Raw genomic sequence first — 10907 nt, 5'->3', positions numbered from 1 at the left:
CCTTTTTAACTGCATCTGCAGAGGTAACTTTTTCTTTTACGCATACAGTATATGTTGTACCTGCTCTGCTCTTTTTTAAGCTTCACATCCTTTAAATGCAGCACTATGTTCCCCACCACAATTACAACACTTAACTTAGTTCATTTAGAACATTTCCCATACTCCCCTCTCCCCTCCAGATTAGGGATCCCAGGCATTAGCTCAGCAAGCAGCAGCAATATGTCCAAACCTTTGACATTTGCAGCATCTGGTTGGTGGAGGAATGTATCGCCTCATTGTTTCACGGACACACCCAATCATCACTTTTTGGGTAATCTATCCTCTTCTATGAATTAAATAACTGACTTACTAGGACTTTTAACTCCTTCTCTTGTAACATCCAAGTGCTTTACTCTAATCACCCGAGCTAATTACCTTTAACCTCTTCCTTCGTCAGATCAGTTGATACTCTATATATTACTCCCATTACTTTTCCTTCTTCCTGCCATATTTGTGGCTTGATTGTCTTTCCCAATATTTTGTTTTCCATCTCACTAGTCCCTGCGCCTGATCTCTATCTCTGCATAACACCAATAAATCACCCTCTCTTAATGTTTTGATTGCTTTAAGCTCTCCTACTATTTTATATATTGCCTCAATTATTTTTAAAGGATTCAAAGCACATGGGTTCTGGAATCTAAGAATCACTTTAGTTTCATTATTTTATTTTCCTCTCTTTTTTCGTTACGAGATTTAAATCCTTTCCTTTTCTTATTTCTTCGGTTCACTGTTTGCCAGTCTCCCGTTTTTGCACTTCTTTTACAATAATCACTTTTCATACTACAATTATCTGAGTCATCTAATTCTTCGCATTCTTCCATCACACGTCCTCATTTAAAATAATCTAGAATGAACTACAAATTACACCTTTGACGCTTAAACCTGTTGTCAACTCTCATTGTTATGTATTTCATATACATTACAAAGGGTTTTTGTTCCAAGTGATCTCTTCTCATGAAATAATCAGGGAGATAAAGCTTAATGGTGTAAACATGGAGCCCATTGTAATCCAATACACACACAAAAAAAATCTGCATTTTAGCTGTTTAATGTGATTATATTGGCCTGTATTTTCAAGATGCATACAGGGAGTAAGAAAATAACAGCAGCCAGTAACTTATTTTATGTTAAACAAGAATTTGAAATCGCTCTCACCCCTGCTTTTTGATTAATCCAACAGTGACAATAATTTCATTCCAAAGGCTTTTTCATAATCTGTTCTTCTGATATTTATGGGTTAAATCAAATTATGTATATGCAACAGACTGCACATATTAAACTATTTGACTTCAAACTAGATGGTAGATGCTCAAGAAGGCTTTAATAAAAAGCCCTCTTTTCTGTTAAATTCCCTGAGATTCCCCTAATAAGGTGTGTGCTCAGCCCCTCGCAGAATTTTTAAAACTGAGAAATTCAAAGTAAGTTGTACGAAATTTAAGTTAATGAAAAAATAATTAAGAGAAAGATTTCATGGATGTTGTTTGTGTTTCCAGCCACTAGATGGAGCCTGGCACATTTTTATTGTGTTCTGTTGATGTATCAGCAGAAGAAGAACGAATGTGCAGAGGAAAAAAGACCATTGCTAAGCTAAAGTCGGGCTCAGTCTGTTCTTACTGATAAAGACCATAAAACAACAGAATGGGCCGTGATGCGTTTGATTAAACATGAACTACTGAAGCTAAGTTCGTCTACCTTCTTCGGATAAAGAGGCTACTTTTTTCCTCCCAGGGACAGAGACGGAGGAACAGACAGGGATCCGCTCAGTGAGTAACTGCTGCACACTCAGCAGGTCACTCAGCTGCATCATGTCCGCAGTCTGCGCTCTAATGAAGGGACACTTCCAAATTTAGGATGAATTCACCATCTGACTCTGATGTTCCGGAGTCTGGGCCCCGATTCAGCTGATCTAATTAGCAGGAACGTGTTGACGCTAATGATCATTGATTGGAGACTCAGAACCACATTTCACTGTAGCAGATTGTTAGAAATGGGAAAGAAATGCCACTTGCGCTGTGGTAAGCTTCTGAAGATACGAGGCTGTGTGTTATTCCAAAAAAAATGCCAGAAAGAAGCTTTCAAAACTAAAAAAGCAGGAGAGGGTGGAGGGCAGGGGCGGTTCTAGACCAAATGTACCAGGGGGCCAGCGTGTTTTCATGGGGGCAAAGAAAAGCATGATTTAAAAAACATATATTAAGAGAGCTGCATGAAGTGAAATTTCTATTCGATTAGGTTTAATCAAAATCCTATTTCTTATTAGGTCAATATACATTCATAATTCTGGAATTTTACATATTTTTTTATTTTAATGTAAGTCAAAATGACCATTTTTTTAACTCAAATCTGAATTAGAAATCAAGAAAATCTGATAAATTCAGCTGTAAAATTAGAGCATTTCTTTTTATTTGTATTAAAAAACATATTTAGTAAATGAAACCTGAGTTCTTATCTAAACACCACTGACGCTATCACCTTATTGTTTTTAAATAATTAGTAAAACATAATTTGTAAATAAAAAAAATGAAATGGATCCAAAGGACCTATCAGTAACCCTGTCTATTCCAGCACATATCATCGTTAGAGTATTATATCTTCAGTACTGGGGACATAACAGGGGCCAGGACATGATCTATAGGGGCACTGGCCCCTGTTGGCCATTGTCTAGAACTGCCCACGGTGGAGGAGGACGGTATGACTAGCATCCATTACTGGCTGCAAGAATCCCGCTGCGGCTCTATAAGGTGTGCTACGGTATCAGATCGGTAGAAGAGCAGGAAGATCTCAGCCTTGCTGATGGTCACTGAATTGGAAATGTTCTGGTCCAGCATCACATGCTGCCCTGCAGATGTTCTGTCTCCTTTAAGCCGCAGTATGTCATTTTCAGTAACATTTAGGGCAGACTGCAGCGAGATTAACTCCCACCCCACTTCCTCTCCCCTCAGATATAAAGGCCATCATGGTACAGGATGGCTTCTCTAATACCCACTTTACCTATCTTGTCAAGTTATTACGAAGATTGTTTACATTAGATCACAGCATCAAATTCAAAAATTCTTCAGTACTGTTGTCTCATATACAATGATCAAGTATGACAATTTGGAGATGAGGAAGTATCATAAATTGACCACTGTTTTAGAGGAGGCGGCTGCTTAGACAAGCTTTTTTAATCACAATGTAAGATAGAGAAAATAATTTTGACAAATAATAATAAAGCAGGGAATGCTCTAGAGAGGTTTGTACATAGCTTTTAAAAAAAGCCTTTTTAATTTAGCCCTAGAAGGACTGTTTTGTGGTCCTACCTCCAGCACAGACATTGGGCAGCTGCTGCTTTTTCTCAGTTATCCTCTTTTCACCTCCAGCAGTTGCCTTAATTCACAGAGAATTGCATATTTATCAGTGGCTTCTAAGACTTCGTATAGATTTGTTTTATATTCAGAAAACTATCTTTATAAGTACTACTGTTTCATCTTAAGGACATAGAAAAGTTTTGCCTCCATCACATATATTTTGAGTAGGGCTGAGACAATGAATCGGATTAAACATGATTAATCGATTATTGAAATAATCTTCAACTAATTTAGTAAACGATTATCGGTTAACTGGAGTATAGCATCTTAGAGCTGTACTTACCTCAAAATTTGTAAAAAAATAAAAAATAAAAAAAAAATCTACAAATATTTTGCATTTAAGATAAAATATTCTGCCGTTCTTCTTTAATTAATTATTAATTGATTAATGGGAAGAATAATTGACAGATTAATCGATTTGTTAAATAATTAGTCGGAGCCCTAATCCAGACCTTATACATCCTCACATTATATATACAGTGAGGAAAATAAGTATTTGAACACCCTGCTATTTTACAAGTTCTCTCAATTACCGTGAGACTACACTGTGAGAGACATAATCTAAAAAATGTAAAAAGAAATTTTATATTTTTTATTATTTGTATGTTACTTCTGCAAATGAGTATTTGATAACCTGCGAATATCAATATTAATATTTGGTACAGTAGCCTTTGTTTGCAATTACAGAGGTCAAACGTTTCGTGTAGTTTTTCCATCAGGTTTGCACACACTGCAGGAGGGATTTTGGCCCACTCCTCCACACAGATCTTCTCTAGATCAGTCAAGTTTGTGGGCTGTCACTGAGAAAAACAGAGATGAGCTCCCTCCAAAGATTTTCTATTGGGTTTAGGTCTGGAGACTGGCTAGTCCACATCAGAATCTGGATATGCTTAACAGAGCCATTCATTGGTTATCCTGGCTGTGTGCCTCAGGTCATTCTGTCTCTGTGTGGTGTGTAGCCTGTCTGTCACTTTCCCTTTTTTAATTGTATGGTGAAGGGGGTTGTTTTGGTTTGCCTTTCTCTTGAATAGCTGTTCAGTTAGCAAAACTATTATGTTTATCTAAGCCTTCAACTTGTATGTTAGATCCAGTTCCAACCAAGTTATTTAAGAAATTATTCCCTCTGATATCTACCTCCATTTTACATATGATTAATCTATTCCTGTTTCAGGGATATGTACCTATGGTGTTTATGGTAGCTGTAATTAAACCTTTACTGACCTGCAACCACCAAAAACATACCTCGCTTAAAGCCCAGGCAGTGCAAACTCAACATTTGTAAACCCAGACTAACTAGAGCTAGGATTCCTACTAAATCTTCTTATTAATGAAAGAGCTCATGTGTATAGGCTTAAATCTGTGTTAAATTTCCCTTTTGGAAATATAAAACCCATTTTTACCTAAAAACCCCATCAATATTAGCCTGTCATGATGGTGATCCCAATTTAGATTTATGCACCAAAAGTAACGACATCCACTGGGTTTGTCCAAGTAATTGATTTATCGGTGACATGACCAACTACCCGTGTGGCCTGAGGGATGAATCTCCTGAACAAACCTGCCAAGCAAAAATGACCCAAAAAATGCAGGTGGAGACACAATAATTGAACATGCTGGTAATAAATGTCTTGTGAGCACCCCAGCTACAGAAGCTCTGTTATCATATTAACAGTATGATGCGTTAACCAAACAATGTTTTTTTCCATTCCCCTAGGTTCAGTGATCCACAACAAAACTTGTGCAAAGTCCCCGTGTTGCTGTATGCAAGATTGAGTCCAGGTTCTTCTGAGTGGGCTGTGAAGACCAGAGGATCCAGAAACACCACCGGGGTGAGACCTTCTGACAGTGCTTCCTGGAGCTCTGAACCTGATGTCTGATTTGTTGAGGACTTTTCATTATCAAAGAGGGAGAGAACACTTCTCAGTAAGAAAGAAGAAGATCGATTTGGTCTTTGCACATTTATTTCAAAGGCATACAGCTTTTGAAAGGCTCCAGAACCCAGAGAGGCAAAAAGCACTGAAGGGAGATGTGAAACCAATTTAATACATCAGAGAGGAGGGGGTGTATGCTCCCTAGAAACCTCAAAGTGTTTCTAGTCTAAACCAGTCGGTTAGAAAAGATTCACAGTCTACGTCCGAGGAGGAATGTGCCTGACTCCAACCCCTTAAACACGGTCGGTAGCAAAGATTTAAAAAGCCATCAAAGGGCAGCATGCACCATCGCTTGGAACAAAAATATTGATATAATTATTAAGTTAATAATATAAAATGACTTCTCAAGATAAACAAGGTAACATGATCAGAATTAATTTTTCCACTACAGATTCTTCCCACTACTTTAGCAATAAAAATGTAAAGAATCCCTTCAATTTACTCTTAAACAGGTATTTCTGCCTGGATGAGGAGAAGTAGTAGTTAAATCCATTTTTTTAATAAAGGAACTTGTTGAAACAATTTTTTTGATTGACATGACAAATATTCAATTTGTGCATTGTAATTTTAAGGAACCGCTGCTTTCCCCGCTTAGTTGAGTCCCTCATGCTCTCATTGGTCTTCAATCTTGTGCAGGGCAGCTATTTTATAGCTATGAAGCAATTCTTAAAACAGAGTTGTGGTTGTGACCTGACAACTTTCGATCTCTGGCCTGTTGTTTTCTGTCCGAGCTACTAGCTTAAAGGAGTCAGTTCAGCTAACAATGGTATGTGTTTTAGTTTTTTATTTGTTTTTTTTTTTACCTGTGGGTTAGCTGTTGTTACTTACTTAGCTATCAGTCCAGTTCTTTATTCAGTTACTGATCAATGGAAGATAAACAGAAACTATTAATGTATGTAATGAGGGAAATGTAAAACATTTTATATTTGTTTTTCTTTTTTTCAGATTTGCCACAAAATGATTTCTGTTATCAAGCAAGATGTTCATGCACATCACTCTATCTCCAACAAAACAGAGGTGACTGTTCTGGACCAGAGGGAAGCAGACACTCTCAAAACTAGAGAAGATGATCTATCTAAACTTGCTCAAGTAAAAGAAGAAGAGCATGAATCAGATCATCTGCAGAATGCAAAGAAAGATGACTACATAGTTCTAAAGCAAGAGGCAGATACCTTAATGGGAACTGTGTGTAGATTTCTTGAAATAAAAGAGGAACCAGAAGAAATAGAATTGAATCAAATAGAGGGAAATAACAGTGAATTAGAATCTCAGCAGATAGTAAAGATTGAGGCTGAGGGTGTTGGTCAGAATGAAAACTGGGATGTTCTGAGGCAGGAGACAGAAACTTTAAGAGAAACAGTTTCTGGCTCTCCTGAAATAAAAATGGAACTAGAGGACCCTGACCTGAAACAAATAAAGTTAGATGTTAGTTCGGATATTGCACAAGGTGTACTAGCTTGTTATTTTTTTATCAACCATAAAGGGATCTGTGTTTTGGACAACAAGGAAATTGAATCTCTGCAAAACAAAGATGAACCAGAAGATGATGAATATTATCCTAACTCAGAATCTCAGCAACCAGTAAAGAGTGAGGTTGAAAACCAGGATGCACTGAAGCAAGAGACCGAAACCTTAGTAGGAACAGATTCTTATGATGAAACAGATCACCAGCTATCTGAACTAAGTGAAAAACCAATTCCCCTACAGAACTTTACTGAAAAGGAACATCAACAAGGATCCAGCAGAGATAAACAGCAGCTAACGAAAGGTCAGAAAACCAGACGTAAAAGTGACAAAACAGACAAAAACATAAAGGAGAACATTGTTTTCAAAGAGAAAAAATCGAAACTGTGTGAGTTGTGTAGTTTAAAATGTGAAAAATCTTTCAATCAAAAAGATAATTTGAATATGATCCCTTCTGCAGAAGAAAAACCCCATCCATGTGTAAAATGTGGAAAAAGTTTCAGTGTAAAATACAGCCCAAATACCTACATGAAAGCTCATACAGCTGAGAAGCCTTTCTTATGTGTAACCTGTGGCAAAGGGTTTACTAGAAAAACAGTGTTAAATGTTCATATTAGATCTCATACAGGAGAGAAGCCTTTCTCGTGTAATATATGTGAAAAAGCGTTCTCTGGAAGAAATAAATTGAAAATTCACATGAGAATTCATACAGGTGAGAAGCCTTACTCGTGTATTACATGTGGAAAAGGTTTCCGTAAAAAATATCATTTGACTACACACATAAGATCTCATACAGGAGAGAAGCCTTTCTCATGTATTATCTGTGGAAGAGGTTTCTCTGAAAAAAAAAAAGTGAAAATCCACATGAGAATTCACACAGGTGAGAAGCCTTTTTCATGTCAAACCTGTGGTGAAGTGTTCCGTTTTAAAACTTCTTTAAATATCCATATCGCATCTCATACTGGAGAGAAGCCTTTTTCATGCACTATTTGTAAAAGAGGTTTCAGTAAAAAGGATTATCTGACTACACACATGAGAACTCATACAGGTGAGAAGCCTTACTCATGTCAAACCTGTGGAAGAAAATTTCGTCGGAAATATGATTTAGATAGCCATATCCGAGCTCATACAGGAGAGAAGCCGTTTTCATGTAAAACCTGTGGGAAAGGGTTTAAGAGAAAAAGTGGTTTAAATGTTCATATGGGAATTCATACAGGAGAGAAGCCTTTCTCATGTGTTACCTGTGGCAAACAGTTTCGTCTTAGAAGTTTTTTAGATATGCATATTAGATCGCATACAGGAGAGAAGCCTTTCTCATGTGAAACATGTGGAAAAGGTTTCAGTAAAAAAGATCATTTGACTAGACACATAACAATTCATACGGGTGAGATGCCTTTTTCTTGTGTAACCTGTGGAAAAAAGTTCCGTATAAAGACGTCTTTAAATAGCCATATCTTAACTCATAAAGGAGAGAAGCCTTTTTTATGTATTTTATGTGGAAGAGGTTTCTTTGAAAAAAAAGGTTTGAATATTCACATGAAAATTCATACAGGTGAGAAGCCTTACTCATGTCAAATCTGTGAAAAAAAGTTCAGTCAAAAAAGTATTTTGAATGTCCATATCAGATCTCATACAGGAGAGAAGCCTTTCTCATGTAATATATGTAAACGACCTTTCAGTGAAAAAAGATTATTGAACTGTCACATGAGAATTCATTTGCAAGAGAAGCCTTTCTCTTGTATAGAATGTGGGAAAGGTTTTACTCGCAAATATAAAATGGAATGCCACATGAGAAGTCACACAAAATAGAAAGTAATTTTTTTATATAATCACATTGTTTGTGGAAGGCATAATCTTTTTGATTTTAATCCAAGTAACAGTTGTAATCAATATTATGGATAAAAGACAAAAAATGAGAAACATTGAATAGGGAAATTGAATAATAAATGTGAATGGGGTGGGAAGAGTAACAATAAACAGTATGTTTTATATTAGAATAGCATAGAAAATTCCTTTGTCCCACAATGGGGAAATTTTGGTGTTACACCAAAAGGTTATAGTAAAAGTGGTCACCAAATGTTCACATTAGAAAAGTGTATATATATATATATATATAACAGATAGGAAAATAAAGCAAATATATTATTGTATTGTACAGTGCTTTCTACAATATTGTCCAAAATAATCAAGACAGACAACACACATGCGTCCAAACAAAGAAAAAAACAGAAATAAAAAAACATAAGTTGAGCAGCTACAATAATTCATTCATATGTTCATTAACATAAAGCCTGTTAGCTTAACATGCTCTCAAAGCTACTAAAAGGGGCTACAATCAAACTGTTGGCAAAATATTTGAGTTAATAAAAAAAAACTTTATAAACTTATTACAACCCTTTACATAAGCCATGCAAAAAAATTTCAACCACATAATTAGGCTACATTACTCAGCAATACAGCATTCAAAACAAACTGGAAGCTGCTCAGAGCCCAGATTACAAATGCATCCACAGCACACTGTGGGGGCAGGATAGGGAGGTGCAGGAGCAAGTTACCAAGACTTAAAAAATCTCAGCCTTCATAATTGAGCAAATTGTAGTCTCTGTCACACGATACACATAATGCTATGTTTTCAAGTGAGAAAGTACACCTCAAAATATTGTCTGTCATTATATTCATATACTCTTCGATGCTCATTATACTATGAGGCCATACATTTGCAGACAACACATGTCATGTCAAAGGCACTTTACAAAGACAATTCACTAAATTAACTGCCTTTGGATAATCATTAAGTCAGACTGAAATATTGTTGCTACTCTTCCTCACCTAGAATTTCTGGGTATTTGAAAATTTACATATCTAAAGGGAGTTGTCTCATTAATGCTCACATAATCCTCTTGCTGCAGCCAAATTTCTGTAAGGCAAAATAAATCAACGTGATTATTACAATTCAAGTCATTAACTAACAGACTTTTTGAAGAAAGGGATTTTCTGTTAAATAAAACTTATTAAATCAATGTAACTTTTTCCCCAATGGGGAGTTATTTTATTTTTAATTACATTATCATGATTTACTCCTTTGGGATTCTTTTTTAATTTCTTTGATTTTGGCCGTGGGCAAAACACTGTCTGGATGGACTAATGTGTGGGTAACAGTAAAGCTACAGAGAGTTGTGTTAAACTATGACTCTTCCTGGTCTGCACCCTAAGCTGTCAGGGTGTTGGTTAATGACTTAGGAATTGTTGTAAATTTTGATAAATGTTTTTGCTTAATCAGAGTTTCAACAGATTGTATTGGAATTATTGATAATAAATAATTAAAGGACAAATTTCCCTGTATTGAAAAAGTGACAACTATTAAAATGCATTAACAGTTTGGTTGTTGTGGTGTGAATTATTTTCATGTACATTAAGAGATGGGTTTCATCCTCTATCAAATCGCCACTGTAACTGAGTCAAACTTCAGTCCTGATGGGCTGGTGTATCTGAATATCTTCAGGATGTTACCGGGTCCTGCAAAGGCCTGGTAATGAGCACATCATTGGAATAGGACCTGCTGGAGCTAGGTATTATTTAAACCATGCAGGAAAACTGGTCCTCCAGCACTGGTGCTTGACATCACTAATCTCATTTTGCCACATAAGTTTGCATACAAATACTGTGATTAATCATTACTACAGTCTTTGACATTTTCCAAAATTTGGTAACCCAGAACAAGATCACACTGAAATGACCTATATCAGCACAGTACTAAATGCCATCAATGAAGACAGAGGGTGGTGCCTGTTTGGCTCTGCTTGTCATTCCTGTTATAGAAAAAGTTCATCACAATTTCAGAAAATGACCATCACAGATTGGACTTTGTTGATTTAAATATATGTCTACATACATATATTTATACATGTGTGTGTATATATATATATATACATATATTTATTTATTTATTCATACATGTATATACATATACACATACACTCACCGGCCACTTTATTAGGTACACCTGTCCAACTGCTCGTTAACACTTAATTTCTAAGCAGCCAATCACATGGCAGCAACTCAGTGCATTTAGGCATGTAGACATGGTCAAGACAATCTCCTGCAGTTCAAACCGAGCATCAGTATGGGG

At 36.2% G+C, this 10907-nt stretch overlaps 1 protein-coding gene across 1 annotated transcript; it reads left to right on the top strand.

Moving 5' to 3' along the window:
* The first annotated feature begins 1596 nt into the window (after positions 1 to 1596).
* Positions 1597 to 10557, top strand: LOC107104935 (zinc finger protein 260-like). The gene is made up of 3 exons (XM_015405053.1): positions 1597 to 1802; positions 5098 to 5212; positions 6260 to 10557. Exon 3 carries the CDS (start codon positions 6272 to 6274, stop codon positions 8585 to 8587), a length of 2316 nt encoding a protein of 771 aa, XP_015260539.1. The 5' UTR covers positions 1597 to 1802; positions 5098 to 5212; positions 6260 to 6271; the 3' UTR covers positions 8588 to 10557.
* Positions 10558 to 10907: the final 350 nt, after the last annotated feature.

This window comes from Cyprinodon variegatus, unplaced genomic scaffold (genome assembly GCF_000732505.1).
Source record: "Cyprinodon variegatus isolate N-32 unplaced genomic scaffold, C_variegatus-1.0 Scaffold1963, whole genome shotgun sequence".
Lineage (NCBI taxonomy): Eukaryota > Metazoa > Chordata > Actinopteri > Cyprinodontiformes > Cyprinodontidae > Cyprinodon > Cyprinodon variegatus.
The sequence above is the reverse complement of the archived record's forward strand: the minus strand, read 5'-3'. Positions and strand labels throughout refer to the sequence as shown.